At 38.6% G+C, this 23,608-nt stretch overlaps 1 protein-coding gene across 4 annotated transcripts in view; it reads right to left on the bottom strand.

Moving 5' to 3' along the window:
• diaph3 (diaphanous-related formin 3) overlaps window positions 1-23,608 on the bottom strand; it is a 391,776-nt gene that overhangs the window by 95,094 nt on the left and 273,074 nt on the right. For all 4 annotated transcript variants that reach the window (XM_073876167.1, XM_073876164.1, XM_073876165.1 and 1 more), the window contains one exon: window positions 3,449-3,544. In XM_073876167.1, coding sequence (XP_073732268.1) covers window positions 3,449-3,544 — 96 coding nt within the window. The remainder of the gene's footprint in view (window positions 1-3,448; window positions 3,545-23,608) is intronic.

Below are 23,608 nucleotides of genomic sequence, written 5' to 3'. Positions count from 1 at the left end.
TTAAAATGTATAGACTAAGATTTTGCCAAATAATCAGTGGATTCTTATAGCTATACCTCATACAAATTAATTAAAATCAAACCAATGCACATTTTATTGGAATTTAAATGGAATGTAACTCTATTGCCCAAAACACACCACAAAACTAAATTTCGTAAGGGTTTTAATAGAAGCAGCTAATGGTTCACAATGAACAGAAATTATAAGAATTTTTGTGATGGTTTCTATTGTTATTTCAGCAGGGTACTACAGATGGCTTAAAATTGCCGACTCACTCATGTTGGAGATGTCAAAATATTTGACACAAAGTTTGTATATAGCTTTCATTTCCATTTTGGTATCCTTAATCAGCAGGTCTTATTCAGGAGTGTTAAGCCAGCCATTATAAAACTTACATTTACGCATTGTGGCCGATTGTTTGGTTCACACTTCAATGCAAAATTTGACAGTAGCTGCGTTTACATGGACATTTGTAATCCATTTAAATGATCAATCTGAATAAAAATGCTCCATGTAAACACCTCAATCGGACTAAAAAGTGCCAATCTGATTAAATATCTAATCCGCTTGTTAGGGGTGGTTTATACCGTTTGTAATCCGCTCAAAATGACATGTATACACTTGATCGGATGAATAACTGAAACTGGGATGCTCTGCGCATGTGCCATCTTTTCTTTTTTTAATGGCGGTTGGCAAACCCATTGAAAGGCGCATTTCCGCCACCTACAGGATGGGAGTGTGGAGCATATGCACACGTGCAATGACGTAGAATTACTGTAATGACATGTGACGCAAATAACTCGAGTTTGTTTTGTTGAAGGAAGTCACAAGAAGTGATTGTCTTGTTAATCTTGTTCCTATTATCCGTCAAGTTCCCCATAAAGTGATACAACACAGCGTTGTCCGGTCCGGTCAGTCCATGATTTATTCTCTGATCCACAAACGCGTGTGTTTGGACTCGCTCTCGCGAACGGTCCCTGCAGCACCGCGTGAATTAAAATACGCTTTCTGGGCACACGTGATTGGGTGTTTTTGCTGCTGCTTTATAATCAGTGAGGCACAAAGCAAATCTTAAAACAGCGTGAAACTATATTTGTGCAATGTGCGCATGTCAAATGATCAAATCTGATGTAAATCTTGTGTCATATAAACACGCACATCAATCCGATCACATTATTAAGTGTTCATGTAAACGCTATGATAGGATTTATTAATCGGAAGGATTTTAATCCGATGGAGGCAAAATGTGTCCATGTAAACGTAGCTAATGTTCAATGTGTTTAGTCAAACAGTTGGGGGTGCCTAACTGTCATGTTTAATTCTACCTAACTGTGTAATATCCAATCACAGAAACAGTCCTGCAGCAGATTAAATCTAGCACTGATCTTAAGGCAGTGCTCAAAACATGCTCCAAACATCAGAAAATAAATGTACAGTATTAGAAATTCTTGATATATCTTTATATTTTAGGAAACTGAATAGGCCCAATAGTCTGGAAATTCATATTTTCTCAATACTCAATTTTCTTTTTTCCATACTAATCCAGACTTGAAAAAAATCCATACAGTTCCAAAACGCGTAGGATCCCTTTCCAATATGGGTAGGTTTCTTCAAAAATACAAAATTTTGAGCAAAAAGCTCACATTCAGAACGATGATCAAAACATACAGTTTTTACTGTTTTTGGATCAGTGGATGTTTTAGTGTTTTAAATGTTGAGTAAGAGTACCACCTAGTGGATAATAGAAGAAATATGCATTGTCGTCATTGGCAGGGAAGCATTTTCTCTTAAAGGGACACTCCACTTTTTTAAAAAAAATATACTAATTTTCCAGCTCCCCTAGAGTTAAACAATTGATTTTTAAAGTTTTGGAATCCATTCAGACAATCTCCGGGTCTGGCGCTACCACTTTTAGCATAGCTTAGCACAATCCATTGATTCTGATTAGACCATTAGCATCGCGCTCAAAATAACCAAAGAGTTTCTATATTTTTCCTATTTAAAACTTGACTCTTCTGTAGTTACATCGTGTACTAAGACCGAAAGAAATTATATCTGCCTGGAAAATCACAACTTTTAATTTTCCATCAGTACACAATGTAACTACAGAAGAGTCAAGTTTTAAAGTAGGAAAAATATCGAAACTTTTTGGTTATTTTTTAGCGTGATGCTAATGGTCTAATCAGATTCAATGGATTATGCTAAGCTATGCTAAAAATGGTAGCGCCAGAACCAGAGATCAGCTGAATGGATTTTTAAAAAGGTACAAAGGAAAGCTGGAAAATTAGTATATTTTCAAAAAAAGTGGAGTGTCCCTTTAAAGGCGGGGTGCATGATCTCTGAAAGCCAATGTTGAAATCACATTTGAAATCACCTAAACAAACACGCCCCTACCCCAATAGAATCTGGACCTTCTTTCTACAGACCCGCCCTCACAATTCGTAACCCAAGCAACTATGTCAGTTAGTAGACATGTCCCTTAGTGCTGATTGGCTACAATTGTGTTTTGGTAGTCTGCCCGACTCCCTTTTCCTAAGTGTTTTTTCAAAAATCTTGCACCCCGCCTTTAATTCACGAGATAACCTCGTCAATGGTAGGTAAAGTGCTAATATTGACTAAGGTCATATGTCAAAGATTGAAATCAATGTGAAATCAAATTGGATGCTTCTAACCTCATAGTTAGATTATAAGACTTTAACCTGGATTTCAAAAACAGGGTCCCAATCGCAATAACAAAAATTTAAATAAGAGATGGGAAAGTAAATGAAAAGTGTCCAGTAGACAGTACAATGGGAACTTTGAAACTGTTGGAAAAAGTTGATGTTTGGGATGATACTGAATATGTCTGTGTATATAACTCTGAGTGCTTGTGGCCAGGCCGTACTGATATTCTCCACCATCAGTCTGGTACAAATCAAGCTGACAGTCAGCAGTCAGCAACTAACAAAACTGTAGTCACTCAGCCAGCACTAGACTGGGTGAAACTTAAAACATGAAGACGGTAATAGACTATCATTACTCACACTTTACACTGCTGGAGAGAGAGAGAGAGAGAGAGAGAGAGAGAGAACGAGAGAGAAGGGAACAATATTGACTGCAAAATGTTGTGATTGGCTGAATTATGAATTCCAAATGAGATGTGTAATATACATTATTTTTTATGTTTTAGTAATTAAAATATTAAACAATAAAGTCTAGTGTAGGGGTACCCAAACTCAGTCATGGAGGGCCGGTATCCTGCAGAGTTTAGCTCCTTTATGCAAAATAAAATAGATTTTATCCTTGAAAATTTAAATTTGCAATTTTCTTTTAGATTTTGTGTGATTAATCCAAGTGAATGAATGAACAGGCAGAAAGCAAAGACACAGGTGCCACGAGAAAGCATAGACACCGTAAAGGTAAATGAAGGTATACGTGAAATGATGGAAGGACGTGAATGGAGACTCACCTCGGGGTCTGGGTGCTCTTTTCCGGCGGTCCCTGAAAGCGGCTCCGGACTGTAGCGCCTCTAGCAGACAATCCATCACGCCGGTCTCATCGTTCTCTACAGGAGAGACGGAAAGAAGAGAAAAACATTAGGATGCAGAGGGTTATTTTCTCTACTGCGTCCCTTTAACAGGCCTTAAGGGTCTCTGCAGGAAAGTTGAAAAGATTAGATGGTGGGTTCTGGGGGCATTATATCATGCCGTAGATTCGGACAATCTGAGAGGCAGACAGGTCTTTAACTCCTCTATACATCTCCTGTGCGCCTCTAAACAAATCCACTATCGTTTTGTAGCCTTTGGAGGGCCGATCGTAAAAACAGCTGAATGGTTGAGGCTGTTAACCCCGGGTCACCGGCTTTCACACAGAGGGACTCCAGAGACATGAGGGACACGGAGCGGGACGGACGAGGCAAACATTGCCGAGATACACCATCACAAACACATCAAGTGTACATAAAGCATTTTCATAATTTTAATAAAAACATTTTATAAATGGAATAATAGTGCAGTTTTACACATCCATTACTACATTAGTAAGAATTTTTTTGTCTTAAACATGCCCTTGCATTTAAGTCAACTTACACACACACCAAAACACAATGACAGAGAATAAATCAGGTTGGTAAGAAAGTGTGGTTTTCAGCAAGTTTGGGGGGAAAGGCTTGAATGAGAAAAACCTTGTATGTTGAAACCCTGGATGGGAGAGCATGGGTAAGCATTACAGGCCCTGACACTGTAACCTCCAAATATTAATCTTTACACTGACACAGCACGCAAACGCACAACAAAAACTGAGCATGCTTACACTGCAAAAGTGCCTATTCCCTTAATAGCAACAAGTTACAACACATATTGTCTTGGATGACTACCAATTAAACCTTAATCTGGATGTGGGTGTCTTAGGGACCGGGTCTTGTATTGTATTCCAGCTTTGGAGAATAGCCATTGAAAACACTGCTGATTACAGAGTTATTAATAGAAGAGGTCTTTACCCCTCTCTATTCTATCTACAATTCAGCCTCTTCATATAAGATGTCCAAGCAAACACACGCACGTTATATTTATAAAGGGGGCCGTCTAATGCTTCTTCAAATTTGTACCATTGTCACTAATATGTGTTGGCCTCTGTAAAAAGCCAGGCAGACTTAGTCATATACTCTGATAATATAGTAAGAGCATTTTCAATCAGCAGCTATTGTCTGACTAAAGGAGAGATGAAGAGAGAGCGAGTGAATTGCGAGGATAGGTATTGTTATTTTGTACGGAGCACTGTCAGTATTTCATATGGGCTCCAGCGGGCCAACAAGGAAAACTATCAGCAGAGAGAAAGTGCAGAACTGTTGACCTTTACAAGCCAACCTTCAATTAGATACAAAGAGTGTGTGAGTTTGCGATAAAGTGTGTGTATACTGTATACATACTGTATAGAAAGTTTGATAAAATAAAGTACATTGAAAAATTATATTTGAAATGAATTATAAATAATTCCTCAATATAATATTATAGTTAAGTATGAAAGAATGAAAAACAGCTATTGCTTTTTGCACAAGTGTTCCCATAACTCACTGTAGTGTTGTAGCACTTAAAGGGACACTCCACTTTTTTTTTAAATATGCTCATTTCCAGCTCCCCTAGAGTTAAACATTTGATTCTTACCGTTTTGGAATCCATTCAGCTGATCTCCGGGTCTGGCGCTAGCACTTTTAGCATAGCTTAGCAAAATCCATTGAATCTGTTTAGACCATTAGCATCGCGCTCAAAAATTAACCAAAGAGTTTTTTTTTCCTATTTAAAACTTGACTCTTCTGTAGTTACATTGTGTACTAAGACAAAAGATAAGATAAAAAGTTGCGATTTTCTAGGCAGATATGGCTAGGACTATACTCTCATTCTGGCGTAATAATCAAGGACTTTGCTGCTGTAACATGGCTGCAGCAGGCGTAGTGATATTACGCTCTGCCCGAAAATAGTCCCCTGCCATAGAAAGTTACCAAGGGGACTATTCTTTTTTTAGGGGACTAGTTTTTAATTTTCTGTCGGTCTTAGTACATGATGTAACTACAGAAGAGTCAAGTTTTAAATAGGAAAAATATTGAAACTCTTTGGTTAATTTTTAGCGCGATGCTAATGGTGTAATCAGATTCAATGGATTGTGCTAAGCTATGCTAAAAGTGCAAACGCCAGACCCGGAGATCAGCTGAATGGATTTTAAAAAGGTAATAATCAAATCTTTAGGGGAGCTGGAAAATTAGCATATTTTCAAAAAAAGTGGAGTGTCCCTTTAAGACACTGTTCTCAAGACTATTTTTTTGATAGTCTTGGTCTCAGACATAGTGGTCCCAGGATTTTATTTCAAGATCAGCTAAACCCTCAAGCAGTGGAATTACACTAAAAAGCAGATTTACTAACTTACAGTACGTGTAAACTTCATAAATGTGAATAAAAGTAAAACTTCTGGCATTACAGGCCTTCCAGAAAATGAATGTGGAATATGCAAGATATTTATGCAATTTTATGCAATGAAATTGCTGGAACATGCCAAAATTGCGGGAACTTGCAAAAACGGTTTGCAGCTTTTTATTAATGTTTACGTTGCGTAATTACATCACTTCCTAACATTCCCATGCCTGCGCATGTGTGAAGTAAATGCAACATTTTTCTACTTTCTGCTAAGATATATATGACTTTTTGCTAACGGGGAGATTATAAAAACATGCAAGCCCCACATATTTTGCGAGCAGAATTCTGAAATTTATGCGGCAAAAGTGCGGCATATTTTAAAAATGTGGACTTTGGCTGATTATGCATTGAATCATGCGATCTCATAATCGCGTTTTCCGGAGGGACTGGTATTAAAAGCAATCACTGACTTATTTCTAATTTGATTTCTTTTGTTACTGTTGTGCTGGTAAGAGATAAATAGGGGATTGTTCAAAAATAAATCTGTCAACAAAATTAACACAAAGGCCCATAATATCCAAGATCCATTTTTTAATGGTCTTGTCTCGGTTTCGAGTGTAATTGGTATTAGTCTCGTCTTGGTCTTGACCCATCAAAGTCTTGATCTTGGTTAAGGTGGTCTCGACTACAAAACTGCCTCATTGTAATAGCAATTTGTAGATAATTTGCAGAGCTCTGTTGACACCAGGAAGTCTTGTTGCTGTGTACTGGTTCATTAGGTGTACTTGCTGTGTACTGGCATTATTTTCATCAATTCATCCAGGCAGAATCACTCCAGCTTGTTGCAGTAAGTTGGATGACACCTGAACAGCCTGAACCTTTCAAAAAGAGTCACAGATTCTCAAATGACGAGGCCATTACAGGACATTTCTTGAATTATTTCAATGTTAATTTAGTTTTAAAATTTTAAACCACTATTTGGTAAAATATGTATTTTTATTCGGCAGAATATATTACAGCATTTTCCTGTATTTTGCATTATATTGTTCCCTTTTTTTTAATTTTGGCTAAAAATGGCCGGACTATGCTGGACCACAACACACCACAAAATCTCTTCGCACCCTGTAACTGGGTTACTACTGTATTTTTTTTACAATGTCTTTTTGTGACACAATCCTGTATGAGATACGTGGCCTGGTGCACCTTGAGTCCACTCACAGCTACTGACCTCTGTGGACTCTTCAAAGTGGTTTATTTTGGCCTCTTTTCTGCTTTTTCAAAGCTATTCTGCTTGTTTGTGCAGAAAATTTTGAAGAACGACCCTTTCTGAGGAGTGTTTGGCTTCCACTACCAGATAAAGAAACCAACAGTGCATGCTGGGAAATATACATTTGATTTTTTTCCCATTTGTAATGCTAAATGATGAACTTTCCAGATTGTATGAATTCATTTCACATAAAATCTTTAGCCATTTTTACAGATTTAATTCAAATTTACTACCTGTCCAATGCTTAAAGACGACATATCACGAAAATCTGACTTTTTCCATGTTTAAGTGCTATAATTGGGTAGCCTGGTCCAACCAGACTCTCTTACATTCATTTCATTTCTACAGTGAGTCTGGCCACGCTCCATTGCAAAGCGTTACTTCCGTTAAGGAGGGTCCTTTGCTTAAGTTTAATACGATTGGATCTGCCCAGAGTCACTCTGAATCTGCCATAACCAATCGCTAACGTTTGGGCGTGACGTATGTCATGCGCCGAAACCGGCCGGAAACAACAAGTCCGAATGATCAGACCAACAAAACTTAGCAAATATTGTTCTTGCTCCGGCTTTAATTTCTTTATATTGGGCAGTTTTGCAACAAAGGAACCAAATAGCTTTTCTCACGTCTTTCTCTGCTGCCATTACTGAACTACAACTCAAACTGACGCACGACCTCAACGTCATCGTTCTTAGCTACCCCCCTCTGTTCGCTGATTGGACCGAAACTCTAAGAAAACGAAACTCTACACATCGACACCTGATGGATAATAGCGGTATTGTGGAAAGCCGGAAATACTCGTCTTAATTGACAAGATAACGCGTCAATGGCGGCAAAAGAGTTAATATGTTAGAATACATTTTCTATATGTTATTTTAAGCAAAAACTTCACAGACGTACTCTGGGGAGACCAAAGATTTATTTGACATCTTAAAAAATTCTTGTGAAATGTCCCCTTTAAATGTGGAAATTAATAGCAATTGTGGTAACAACTTCAATAATTCAATAGTAGAGACCAATTATAAGGCAACTGTGTTCTCAGTTTGGCAATTGTATTTCATCTGCGTAAACAAACTCGGGAACTTATAATTTATAGAAATAATTTTAATTGTATGCTAAAAAATTAATTAACAATTAATTAAAATTTACAATTTACCACTGTAAGGGCAGTTTTTAAATTTTATTTTAAAAACTTCGATTTTTGTTAGATTCACTGTAATTTGCAAATAATTTAATTTTTTTCCAGAATTTCTACTTAGGTGTTGTAAAAAAAGTCACATGACTCCATAAAAGAGTTGTTCCCACAGAATGAAAATAGATTTCATGTTCTTTCCCTGTAATCGTATGCAAACCCAAACCCTGTCTCCCCATCTCTCCTCTGACAAGCATCGTCTAAGTTAACGGTGGACGAATGGATTATTTTTCACCAGGGAATGTCAGCGAGCGAGAGACAGAGAGCGGCTGCCACGAACGACAACCTGACCACGAGAAAATGAGGCGTGAATGTCAATCACTTATCTCAGTGTTCCAACACCATCGTCTTCACCCACAAGACCCTGAACTGCTGCAGCTGCTGTCACGGCAACAGCTCAGAAAGCAGCCGCTCTCAGGCAGACAGGTGCTAACGGACAGGTGTGAAAAGACAAAGGTGCGCTGCTAGCAGGTAACTTTGCACTACAGAGAATCAACAGGGAGCTCATGAAGGAGACGAGAGGAGAATGATTAATATGGTGAAAGGAGTGAACCATAATGATTAGTAACATGGTATTGAGTGGGGGAGATGTAATCATGAGAAAGCAGATGAATGTTCAACCGCATTTGTATGTGTGGGAGAGACCCTTCAGTGCACCCACATACACACACATCTACTTTTCAATCAGTCCCGACTAATTACATGGAGCCTGAACCAACACAATTTAAAGGCAGAGGCTGCATGGGTCATGTATGGAATACTCATGTGTTTCAGAGAAGAGGAAGGAGGCAATATAAATATATTTATAATATAACTTGGCATTGGTGATGACCAAAAATCTATATCTATAAGATTCTGGCGGTTTTATGGTTTATCATGGATGCCCCAAGTAGACCTCTGGATTTTCCTCATAATTTAAAATAAATGCTTATTTTGCAATCTCCGGGTCTGGCGCTAGCACTTTTAGCATAGCTTAGCACAATCCATTGAATCTGATTAGACCATTAGCATTCGCTAAAAATAAGAGTTTCAATGTTTCCTATTTAAAACTTGACTCTTCTGTAGTTACATCATGTACTAAGACCGACAAAAAATTAAAAGTTGTGATATTCTAGACAGATATGGCTAGGAACTATACTCTCAAACTGGCGTAATAATCAAGGGCTTTGGTGCCGTAACATGGCTGAAGGAGACACAATGATATTACGCAGCAGTCGAAAATAGTCCCCTTGGTTACTTTCAATAGCAGGGGACTATTTTCGGGCACTGCATATTACCTCTACTGCGTATTATGCTGTCTGCGTAAAGGGGGTGTTCAAATCGTTCACCTATTTGGTTCCCTTTCAGGTATAATGTTCGGTTAGAAAGCAGACAGACATCTGACCAGGTTGTCTCAGCGGACCCATTGTCTAAGATGACATTTGCATCTGAACAGGTTTTCAGATGGCACATTTCTTCCTTTCTATAAAAGATGGGACCAGATAAGCAGGTTGGGAACGGGTGGACAGACAGCGAGAAGGTGTGATTTGAGGGAAATGGAGAGAGAGAACGTGAAGGAGTGATAAGTGAGAGGAGGTAGCCTGCTGGGTCTCTGATGGAGAAGAGAGGGATGGAGGGTGGCTTTAATAAAGAGCTGAGTGAAGAAGAGAGAGGAGGTGTGATGAGGAAGAATATGGTGTGATTTAGCCCGGAACGGAAAAGGCATTTGGCTTGATTGCTGTTGCCTCTCTTCTCTCTTCCCCACTTTTTATAAATACAAGAGAAATGAATAGAAGTAAAGCCAGAGAGAGAGAGAGAGAAAGAGAGAGAGAGAGAGAGAGAGAGAGAGAGAGAGAGAAAGAGCGAGAGAGAGAGAGAGAGAGAGAGAGAGAGAGAGAGAGAGAGAGAGAAAGACATGCTCTGACAAATGCTCTTCAAATAAAACCCGATAAATCTACACAGCCCACAACCAACTCTAAAAATCCTTGTTTTATCAATAATCAATATAAATTGTTTCATTATTATTTTAGCGTTGAAGTGCACAAAATGATTAATAAAAAGAAAACTCAACACCATCTACAGTAACTTAACAAATAATACCGCAACATGTACAGTCTAAATATTAAAGTCTATGTAAGTCATTTTAAAGAATTGTTTCTAAACACATTATAAATGTTAGAAATGTATTGCAGAAATGTCTGTGTTCAGGATCATTTGGGCGGGGCCAAAACATTGGCTTGATGAAGCACTGGAGCAATCGAGCATGGCCCCGCCCCTAACACAATAGCGAGCATTCATTTAGGTTGCAGCAATATTTAAAATTTAAAAGAGATGACAGCTTTCCCGTAAGAGGGCGTGGTTTAAGCAATGACAGCAGACACGCCCTCAGTGCTTGAAAGCAGAGAATCCAGCCTGTTTTTCCAAGATTCTGATAACTTATTTTATTTATTTGGTCTTTTTTAATCATTTAAATTTGGCTGGGTGGTTAACTCTTTCCCCGCCATTGACGCGTCTTCGTGCAAGTAAAGAAAAATTTAGCATGACACAAATTATCTCGTTAATTATGAGAAAACGCTTCCCTGCCAATGACGAGTATTTCCACCTTTCGGCAATACCGCTATTCTCCACCAGGATTTTCAGCAATTATAAAACCCGGAATTATCTCCCTAAGGCAAACAGCTGTATGTCCGTGTATGTTTTGAGGATCGCTCTGAATCTAATCTCTATCAAAAGTCTTTCACAAAAATGCAATTGTCTCAGCTTTTGGCTAAAATGTTGTGTTTTTGAAGAAACCTACCCATATTTGAGAGGTGATAAAAGAATTGTTTATATGTTTATATATTTTAAAAAGAACATTTTCTGAAAGGCAATAAACTTTTGTGAAAATCATGAAAAATGTTGGCGCTGGCTAGCAACTTTTTTTTAAACGCTGGTGGGGAAAGAGTTAATATCTATTTTCTGTGGTGTCATAAACTGAGAACACATTTAATATTGAACTTTACACATACTTCAAACAGCTTAAATTTTAAAACACCCCACAAAAAAAGTCAAAGTCAATTAGAATTCACTGTCAACACATTTAACTTTTATAGTACAACATATTCACTGTAATGGGGCTTTCACATACTGTAGAGTGCGGTGTGCGCTGCGCTATGAAACCCATTCATTTCAATTGCTTGCGCCGCGCAAGGACGGTTTGTTGTTGCTTCGAGCATACCGCTAGTGCAGCGAAGCGCTGCTTGCGCTCACGCCGCGGTCAAAGTTCAAAATAGTTTAACTTTTGCGCTCTGTGACGATTACCCGTGCGGCCAATAGAAACACGGCAATGGATGAAAAGCCAGTGTGACGGAATCCCTGGAGCTTTATAATACAAGTTTACGCTCCTACAGAGACATTGTAGGGAAAGCTGTGGAAACACAATTCAAGTTGGCATGTCAGGTTTGTTTTAAGTCAGGTAGCTTGTTGTAGGTAGGCAGCTTAAGTTACATGAAATCGAGAAGGGCAACATGAGCATCTGTATTCCTCATCCGATATCTAACCCAAATATAAATACTGTAGTAATTTATAGTAAAGGTAGGAAAACAATCAAATGACTAGACATTTAAAACTACAAATGAACGTTTTGAAAACTCTGCCTACTTTGGTCTGGCCAGCAGAGCACAAATTGCTTGGCTGCGCTGAACCCAACGGCAAGCGCAGCGCACACCATGTCCTATGTGAAACCTGCGTAAGTTAAACAACACTGAACAAGAACAAAATTTGGAGCAATTACTGTAATAATCAATACCTTACCTATGCTTAAATATCTATTTTCATGGCTTACCCTGCACGCACCACATTCTTGCTACCCATCATCCATGTAAAACTGCCCCTACGTGACACTATCTGAAATGCTTACATAAGGCCCTTGTGTTAAGAGGGGTTCTGGGGCCCTTCACCTAAAGTAGTTATGCAAAGGGTCATTAGATGTACTTTTGATTGCTAGACAACCACAATTTATAACCACATGCTATTTACAAGACTTCAAGGTCCAAACATGTTTGAATGAGAACATTTATAGTCACATTAGTGAGAGACTCCATACAATATAGTGGCGGATCAAAGACACACATACTGTATGACATACCGCACAAAGTCAGATCTGAGATCAAACAAGAGTGTCTAAAGAAACTGTTTGCCCAAGAAGAGAACAATCATTTCTGACAGATCTACAGCCCTTCATCATTATGTCCATTCGCTCTTGTGTTTATCTGAAGAGGGTGAAAGAGAGATGACAAATAATGAAGACAGCAATTACCTCCCCTACAATCTTTCATCAACCTTCTTTTCTTGCTCTCATCTTTCACATTGAACGGATATAAAGAGCACATTTTCTGGCGTGTCTGTCTGGTATTGCTTTTGACAAAATGCCACCTGCTAATCAGATTTGTCAGGTGCATATTCTGATTATTAAACCTTTTCTGGAAAATAAAGGTCAGATATTTTCATTGTTCTCCAAACGACAGTAAAAATAAAAGGAAAACAGCTGGATCTCATGCAAAAGCTCGGTAGGAGTCAATCTAATGGGGCGTACACACCAATCGCGACTTCAATGATTTACGCGAGTAAATTACATACAAAGTAAATGCAAAGACGCAAATAGCTACCCAGTCTCACAAAATTATATACCTATAGTCACGTAATTTTTTATTCCTTTTTGTGATACTGTCACGAATTTACGCGTTTTTTCGTGATCTTATCACAAATTTTTGTTTATTTGTCATTGTCACGTATTGGTTACTCAACTGCTTTTTCCTATTTCAAACCATTGAGCTCGTTTACATGCACACCAATAATGCGATTATAATGGGATTTTGGCAATACTGCGATTATACTTTACCTCATGTAAACGCAATAATTAGATAAAAATAATGCGATTAAGCTCATAATCGCAGTAAGTATAGTCGCATTAAAAGAGGTGGCGTATGCCATTTATAATCGCAGTATGCGTCCATGTAAACGCTTTAATCGCATTTATACCGCACTAACTGAAGTGCGCGTGTGTTTTAGTCACGCACCTTAACCACAAATTCGTTTTAAGCTTGACATTAGGAAGTTTTACATTAACTGCCTTCATTCAGAAACAGCTCAAATAACACGACAGCAGTGTATAAAACCTTTAAGGGACTTAGTGACCACATCATAATGATAACTTCATGCTAATTCACTCAACGAGTGCGGCATTACCTAATATTGGATATTTGTTGTAATAAAAACTTTTTTGCAATTGTTTACATGTCACTGAATATGTACATATGCTGTTCTTGCATTTACACAGCGGGAAACCAGCAGATGTCCTCAACTCGCTGCGTTTCGCGTAACTAAACAATGAATGTAGTAGTTTGTGTAATATATCTTACCTTTTGGCGTAGTCAGTGTGGTAGAAAAATTTCACAGTAACTGCATCAGCGCTGGATACCTGAGGTAATTTTATGTTATAGACCTCAGCAATGAATGAGCTTTCTACTGCATTTTAAGTGCGCGTGCACTTCAAGTTCAAATAGATTTGATTGGCTGTCAATGGTTTATCGTTCATCACGTGCCAAAATCGCTGTCGTTATAGTTGTGTGAATTCTGCTATTATCTTTAATATAAAACAATTTTTAAAACTATATTTTTATATCGTTTAATATTACTGCCTTTACAGGCACTGTCATATTTATATCTTCATTACGGCACCGGATAATGAAATACATCTATAACAACGTGTTTGTCATTTAACGTAAGTAAATTAAAACAGTGGACCATAAATGTGAGTTCATCATTTGTGCTCTGCATTGGGCTATGTGTGAATAATCCGAAAATAAAAACTGCATGTTAACCGGAGTGAAGAGGTTAGCTCCAGTCATGTAAACATCTTACTGCGATAAAGACCTTACTCGCATTATTGGAAATAATCGCATTATTGGTGTGCATGTAAACAAGCTGTCTGTCGCTTTGGTTTAGGGTTAGTTTGGTGTTTGCATTAGGATGTCACTTTAAGTATTGGTTTATACTATTTTTTCTGATTTTTTTTCTATTTTCTAAATTATAAAATGTTGTCGCCTGGCGTTGGGGTTAGAGTTGGGTTTGGATAAGGATGTCATTTTATGGAAATCTAACCCTAAACCGAAGCGACAATGGTAAGAAAATAGGACAAAACAGCTGAGTAACCAAAACGTGACAATGACACATAAACAGAAATTCGTGCGATCACGAAAAAATGTGGAAATTCGTGACAGTATCACAAAAAAGAATCAAAAAAATTACATGACTATACATCATTTCGTGTGACTGGGCTGCAAATAGACACAAACATGCATGGTGCTATGTGAAAGACGCGAATCGGGAGGCACGATTGCCGCAAAAACGCACTATTTGCCTCAAATGCATGTTTGCGCAAGTTGAAAATATCAAACTCAAGTGAAAAATTGGCATGACACAAAGTTAAATCCTGCGAGTAATCTATAGCGAGGAACACGATGCCTTGCGTTTGTTGTGACTGCAGCATTAGGCCTACAAGGTTCAATATATTGAAGAAAATGCATGGATTTGAGTCCTTATACAAAGAAAAAACTTTATTGTTTGTGATGGAAAAAAGATTATGTAAGAATTTTAATAATAAAGTCAGGTTTATAAAAATGTATAATGCATTGAAAAAAGTTAATAAAAATAATTAAAGACATAATTTTCAAAATCAATATCTAAATTTAAATATTGTGTTGGTTACTTGGTTTCTATTTCTATGCTATTGTGCCAGGTAGCCCTTATCACAATGAAATCCGACTGATCAAAAATCCCAACACACATAACTGTAAATAAAACATTACATGCGTTTCTCATCTTCTCTTTCGGTACAGTACAAATTAGTTGTCGCTAGAAACTTCCTAGCACCTGGTGTAAGATTTTCAACAAAGGTCTGTTGGATTTCGTCATTTCTATTTTTCTCTAAGCACGAGATGAACCTCACTCTTTGTATTTCACTACACTACATGCTTCCCTATGTAGGCTGTAGGGGTCAGGGTTGGCTGCATCAGATCCTTTCAGAACTCCAGGGATCTGGAAGCCCCCCTGTGGTTTCTTCCTAAAGGAAAGCTGATATCTGGGGCAGAGTAGCTAGTACGCCGGGCTTTTACTGCACTTGCTGAGATTAGAAATAGCGCAGGATAGTGTGTTTCTGTATGTGTATGGATATGTGATGTGCCCTAATTCTGTTAGATGTCTGGTCTGTTGCTTTGAACAAGCATAGAGACCCTCCCCTCGCTCTGAAAACAGGATCACGCATTTCCCGTTACTCCGCTGGTCTGGTTGTGAATCATTGCTCCGTGTGTGCGCGACTCCAAAACACTACGGAGGGAACTGCAGTACAGTTTCCTCTCCGGCTAACGGTGCCAAACCAATTTATTATATTTTCCTTTCTGTCTCGCATCCTACCACCCACCACCAAAGACAGGCCCGCTTACGTTAACCCTAACACGTACAGCGCAATGCCTCTCTCACCGGGGCGGTTCGGATTACCACGGCACTTTAATTGACAGTCTCCGTGGAGACGAACAGGAGAAGTGGCAATGGTAACCTGGAAACACAAAAGAGCCCATTTGTGCTGTCTGACTTCAGACGGGAGACAGACATCATCAAAAAGTGAGAGATGCAGAGAGAGAGAATTGTTATTATTTGTGAATAGAATCCAGTCGTTCTCTCTCATTTCCAAAGCAGTGCGCACACTGGGCTTAAAGCAACCTTGTGCTAAAGAGCTCTACACACACACTACCAGCACATGCATGTCAGCTAGACATCAGAGCTCTGAACTGGAGCGGAGGAAAGAAAGAGAGTAGTGACATAAGAAGAAAAAAGAGATAAAGAGGGACATGATTAGCAACTAATTGGTGTGAAAGAGATTTGTGAAAGAAAGCAGACCGGGAGAAGAAGAGGAAGCTGCGGATGGTCGCTCTTTGAAGGCGACATTTCGAAGAAGCTTTGATGTCGCCCCTGTTTGCGTTAACAGCCGCACCTGAGCCAGGACCGGCACTAAAGATGAGTATTTTGGTAAGGTGTGTAAAGATTACAGTCAAACCACCTGCAGTGAAAAGAAATGCGTGATACATGTTATGTTTTAAAATTATGAAATCGACTATGATACTGTTAAAGGATTAGTCCATTTTCTTAAAAATGAAATCCAGATATTTACTCACCACCATGTCATCCAAAATGTTGATGTCTTTCTTTGTTCATCGTGAAGAAATTATGTTTTTTTGAGGGAAACATTCCAGAATTTTTGTCATTTTAATGGACTTTAATGGACCCCAACACATACAAATTTTAATGCAGTTTAAAATTGCAGTTTCAAAGGACTCTAAATAAAAAAATCTCAAACGAGGCATAAGGGTCTTATCTAGCGAAACGATTGTCATTTTTGGCAAGAAAAGTAAAACTATGCACTTTCAAACCACAACTTCTCGTCGTCCTCCGACGTATGCAAAACTACGCCCCAGTGTTTACAAGTGTGGAGAAAGAGGACCGTTCCGGCATTGTTGTATGTTGAATGATACTAATTAATGTCTTTGTGTCAGTTTATTGTTTAAAATGGTTCCCAAATGTGCATTTCATATATGTAATACGTGACCTTTTGACGTCATTACGCAATTACGCGAGGTCGCGCTGGCTCGTCACACGAATGGAGGAAGGCGAGAAGCTGTGGTTCAAAAGTGCATATTTTTTATTTTTCTTACCAAAAATCACAATTATTACGCTTGATAAGACCCTTATGTCTCGTTTGAGATCGTTGAGAGTCCTTTCAACTGCAATTTTAAACTGCATTAAAACTGTTAAGTGTTGGGGTCCATTAAAAGTGCATTAAAATGAGAAAAATTCTGGAATGTTTTCTTCAAAAAACATTATTTCTTCTCGACTGAACAAAGAAAGACATCAACAGTTTGGATGACATGGTGGTGAATAAATTATCTGGATTTTTTTAAGAAAATGGACTAATCCTTTAATACAATAATAACTTAAAATTAACTCATCTTATGTGACAGTCTAAGCAAAACAGAGCTGACAATACTTCTTTGTTTCTACAAAACGAAAATAACGATTTACGCATGCTCGCACTCAAACTCAGGTGTCACTGGGTAAGAGAGGGATCTGAGGCGCGGTGTAGGCGGATGAGAGATCAATCACACGGGTTGACTGGACAGGCAGGAGTATTAGCTGAAGAGACACCTGAGGCCTTCTGAAAGAGCTGCGTTTATACACGCTCAGACCGACTGGGAAACTGCCATAGTATCACACACATCCACAGTCTCCACCACCACCACCACCACATACGTGTCCTGTATCTCATCTGAATCAGCACACACCCCTCCACCTGTGGCTCTGTCACTCAACCCAAAGTGCAAGTAAAGAAAGAGTGAGAGAGAGAGAGTGAGAGAGAGAGAGAGAGAGAGAGAGAGACTGTTAAAACATTAAGGGATCCTGCATGCTCTAGTCAGTCCTTGCAGGAGGATTCTGCTGGTGTTTGATTGATGATGATGAAAGGATGAGGAAAGCGAGAGATGGAGTGCACATATAAACAGTAGAGGAGGTACCCATAGCATGCTTGGGATACTTGCTCTTCTGAATGTGCAAAATATTTATTTTTAAATCGAAACTACATAGCTCATAACATTGTCTTCCAAAATAAATGCCTAATAGTGTCTTTACATCTACAAATATTGCTTACTGGTAAACTCATCAACTGAGAGAGAGAGAGAGAGACCCTTTCACATAGCACGTTGATCCCAGAAAATTCCCATAAAATTGCCAATGTGCCATTCTGTGGGAACGCAAACATGGCCTGTAATTGATTCTGGAATCGCTCCCGTAAAGTGAGGTAACATTTCCAGAAGCCATCCTGTGTGAATAAAAGGCAGGAACAATGCCATAAGGGGTGTGTCATAGTGAGGATGCGCGTGTCATTGCAACAACAAAATATCGTTCAGCTCTTTCACACAGAGTTTTTAAACGCATATCAAACTTTACGATGACAAATGTCTGCAAACTGGAATGAACCAGAGATAAGGGTGCTCGAAACTATCCGTCCTGAAGCTAAGATCACTCGGCAGCATGATAGGTTGTGCACACCAAAACTTTTGAAAACGCCTGGAGGACGCCGAATGCCTCTGTTTTTCCAGCTGAGTGCCAGCTTTCTTCAGGTAGCTGTGATACTTCAGATGTGAGCTGGTTGGTTGCAGTGGTACTGTCCCGCCCCTCCTCCACTGTGATTGGACAGCCGTATGAGAACTGACATTAACGAGCGGAGTGGAATATTTTTTAGCGCGGAAGAAAACCGCTGGCTGCTGGCTTTTTTGGAAAACGCAGAGCTTCCATTGGAAACAATTGAAAACATATAGTTTCTTTTGCGCGCTCAAGTTCGTTATTTCAAATGTAGGCGCGAGGTATGCGCGCTCATAATGGAAGCGACACGGTCGCGACGTGCTCATTGTTTCCAGGCACGTCCGCACGTCATCGAGTTAAAAACATCTTCACTTTTCAGAATGCCGCACGCACACCGCAAGCCATTTGACAAGAACCTACACGGCTAGCGTTTTCCATGCATTTATTTAGGCGTGACATGTGAACGGCCCCTAACAGAACATCACATCATGCGCTAGTTTATGATCGAACCACAAAATAAATACACGTGGGCGGTTTCTCAAAAGAGAAATTGCGGATCATGAGCAAACTTAAGACGTTGCGAAGAAATTCCAACAAGTGCACGATGACAAATTCAATAAACATCACGTGTCTTTACGGGATCTTTATTTGATGTGCGTGACACACACACAGATTCCGAAAAATAAGTGTGATTGGCCAAAAATCAAACAATCCCTGGACAAATCCCAGAGAGAGTGTAGACTACAAATGGTTTCAGCAGTAACAACGTGAACAAACTGCTTTTGAAGAACAAACGTAACTTCCGGTAAACTTCTGCAAAGAATTAATAGTCCTTTAAGGGTGCCTTGTGTAACTTTCAGAAGGATCTCTTGAAAGAATATACAAAACTATATTATTAGTGGTGAAGAAAAAGCTTACAAAATCAACTTTTATGTTTTTATAACCTTAGAATGAGTCTTTTTATTAGGGGTGCACCGATACATCAGTCGATAATGCTTGCTATGCTTCTCAATAAACTACGGTGAAATGCCACTACATCCAAAGCCAGAGGGCGCTCTCGTGCAAAAACTCAATATGCGCTGTAGACGAAGAACCACACACATGCAGCTATGACACGCAGATCCAGGAAATGTCTTAAGGAAATATTTATATTGGTGTTTTTCAAACCTTTTCAGGTATTTTCATGATAATAAAGAATATGTATAATGATTATGTTTAACGAGTGTTGCTTTTTTAAAGCATGTTATAAAAGACTCAAACCAACAGTGATTTCAGATCAATAAGGACTTACTGATCAAAAGCCGTAGTAGCTGTGAATAATATCGGCTGTGCGATTAAGTATAGCTATCGGCCACGTATTATTAGTGTATATCGGCATTTATTGGTGCACCCCTATTTTTTGCCTACATACATTGTGGGTTCTTTTTACATGGAAGTCATCGTCATGTTTCTACAGTAGCCCTAAACGGACAAACTGCCCTAAAGAGCGTGTTTTGGCCCTACATTCTCTTATGCTGCGTTCAAACAAGGCACGGTAGAGGTGTCAAGCCCGAGTGATTTCAATGTTAAGTAAATTTGAAGACGTGTTGATGCACATCTGGAGGTCTAACGGCGGGAATGAGGTGTTTAGCGCTGCACGGTAGATCCGATTCCTCCTCGTTCGCACGAATGACACGAATTGAGCGTTGCCGCCGGAAACGCACGAGTTGAAAAATGTGAACTTTGGCGGAAAACGTGCCGCGTTAACCAATCATGAGCTTGCTCTAGTAGTGACGTGATTACAGGAAGCGAGCAGAGTCGCAGAAGCCCCTCTCGTGACGCAAATTTCCGTGTTAATGTCTCGATGACTAAAATTTAATTTGTGAATTAAGCGAGTAAACTCAAAATGTTCAAACGGCAAACTAGACGCGGTAGATGCGAATTTGACGACTCAAACGCGGCTGGTGTGAACCCACTACCACAGTTAGATGACGTCATGTTTGTTCTGTGGCGGCTAACATATGCATTTTGAAATTGAGGAGTGAGCTGTTGGTTGCAATATCACAATCTCACCACTAGATGGCGCTAAAATTTACACACACCACCTTTAAGAGTAGTTTATTTCTGATAACGAGCAACATAAATAACAAGTATATTACCTTAGTTCAAATTAAAAAAAATGAATCAAAGCGAATCAAAAACTACACTGAGCTTACGTTACTGTGTAAAATTAATATATACATTGTTACCTACAGATCGACTGCAAAACCTCCCTTCACATAGCAATGATCCATAATTACCGTCTCCCCTTGTCTTTAGGAAACTTTAGGAATGTGTTATTCTCAACAAAGCATTTGCTCCACATTTAAGTTTAGTCAATAGCCAGACAATTAAACAAACAGAGACCGAAATTAAAGTTCTGTCTAGACGCGTAATCACGAAACCAACCAAACTGACAAAGTAACCTTCTGAGACAGATAGCAGAAAACAGATAACTTTCTGTATTTTATACTTACAACAATAAAGGTTTTAACTGAATAACTGAAACTGAAGTCCCGATTGCAGTCAGAAAAACTCCACAACACACATTTGCTACATGCGTCTTACTACAGTTAAACCCCCAACACAGCAACTAAATGACTAATATTCTGATGCACATAATGAAACGTGTATTCAAACAATAAACAAGACAGAATGACAAAGACAAAACAAAAACAGCGTGTCTTTACTGAGGATATAATCAGAGTTAAACATAAAGCTGAAATCTCTTGAACACATCCAAACGCATAAATAAACCAGATTGTGCCTGGACAGTGTGCACTGCCCTCTGTTGAGCACAGACTGCAACAACATGTTTTCAGTGAATATAAGTGGTGGATTCTCATTAAGTTGAAACAAAAGCACTTAAGTTCTGAATGACTGTGTCATGAGTCATTTAATAAAATCTACATTTACTTAAAAGCTTTATTAGAGACCTGCTCCTGAGACATAAACACTGAGATTTGTTTTTAATGAAAGTGAAGGACAGCAGTGAAGAAAAAAACACAAATACACAGACAGAAAAAAGCCCAGCAGAATCATTCACGTCTTGGAATAGTTGTCTTATATAAAACCTTGACTTACACGACAGAGTAATATATCCATCCCTAGTGAGTCTTATGCTTTTCTAAACAGATATAAAAAATGTAATCGCTCCCTACCTTCTTTATACACAACGTGTCACTTAATATTCATACTACTTACCTTCTCTTTAAAAGCCCTTTAACGTGACTAGCATGAACAAATGCAATAAAGTTAACTACAGCGTTCGCCTTAAACATGATGTCTCAAGTTTGAACTACAGTATTTCAACCTTGACCCTATTTGCTGCTGGCCTTTTGTATGTCATATTTATTATGCAAGAGACTGCTTATGTGCAGATGCATCAAGCTGTATAACACGACATTGAGACAATAACCTTCATATTACGCACATTAAATATTATATGCAAATTAGGTCAAAGCGGTGCATAATTAATACGTACTAGACCATGATTCATAAATCCCCAGATGTCTAACTACTTAAACTACTGACTGACATTACCTGACCTTCTGATATCAGAAACATCTTTTGCTATAATGATTCATGTCATGTGACACTAAGCCCAACCCCATTTTTAAACCCCTCCTCCTTCTCTTATCCCCAACCTGATCTGTACAAATCTGCCCACCACAGTAAACTTTACGGGCTATGAGATAATGTGACCACTGATCTCCTCTCTGTATAATGGTATTTGTAAGTGTGTGTGCGTGTGTGTATAATAAGTGCATAAAGAATGCACTGCAGGGCTGCTCTACTGCTGTATTGACCCAGCGTGAGACCTGATACTGACACAAAACCCATCCCAGTCAACACCGGATGCACGCTGTGTGTGTGTACACACCCTCACAAATATACTTCAAACAGTGGGAGGCAAACACCAGTGGCAACATGCATTATAATAAACTGAACTCTCTTCGCTCTTCATTTCACATGTGTGTGTGTCTCACGAGAGCAGAAAACCTGTTTGTAATCCAATCACATCTCTAATATCATTTTGAATTCCATTTTTTCATTAAAATGTTGATGCTAGCTCAGATGTGTTTTCTGATGTGTAAAGTAGTCTCTGTGCACATTAGAAGAAGCACGTGTGTGGTTGCACATGTCGATTCAGAATAGATGGAGATTCTACCGATATAGCGTATTACTAGCATGCCAAGGTCATGGGATCCATTCCCAAGAAACACACAAACCAATACAACATCCCTTAAATGCAATATAAGCTTCTGGATCAGTCTGCCAAATGCCAAACTGTAAAATGTAATGCTACATTAACCACCAAGTAACAACTTTGTAATACTACAAATATATGAAAATACTATAATGAAAGGATCGTTCTCGCAAAACACATGTTTTCAAAACCAAGACAGAGCAGTAGAAAATGGTACAAAACACAAGAGTATTAAATGGGTAGTTCACCCAAAAATTCTAATTTTGTCATTATTTACCCTTATAATGTTACAAACCTGTAAAAATGCCATTGTTCTGCTGAACACAAAGATATTTGTAGCTAACTAGGAAACAGAAGCACCACTGACTTCCATAGTAGAAAAGAAAATACTACTATAGCAGTCATTGGTGCTCAAAATCGGTTTGGTTACAAATATTGCTTAGCCGGAAGATATTAAAGGGGACGTATCATGCAAATCTGACTTTTTCCATGTTTAAGTGCTATAATTGAAGAGTTTCGTTGCAAAACGAGATAAATCCATTTTTTAACATTTAGGTCAAAACATGTTTATTATTATGTTATCATGTTATTCTTTAGTTTTATGGTGCTTCTTAGCTGTATATTTTTTAAGTTATGAAGGTTTAAATCAAAACAAACCAACTGCAGTTGCATTGAAATTAATTGGAATGCACAACCAAAAAACAAGATTTCGAAACAATTAAAAAAACGGTGGTTATCTCGTTTTGCAACGAAACTCTTCAATTGGGTCCCCAGTGCTTCTATCAACCTAGAACATGTGAAAAAAACAACCCACTAACTTAGTTTTGGTAAACCATTCTCTGCAAGCATTTTAAAAAATAGGTCATTCAAATTCGGCTCTTCTTGTGATG

Source organism: Misgurnus anguillicaudatus, chromosome 14 (genome assembly GCF_027580225.2).
Source record: "Misgurnus anguillicaudatus chromosome 14, ASM2758022v2, whole genome shotgun sequence".
In the NCBI taxonomy this organism is placed as follows: domain Eukaryota; kingdom Metazoa; phylum Chordata; class Actinopteri; order Cypriniformes; family Cobitidae; genus Misgurnus; species Misgurnus anguillicaudatus.
Note: the sequence above shows the minus strand (reverse complement) of the source record. Positions and strands in the feature narration are given on the sequence as shown.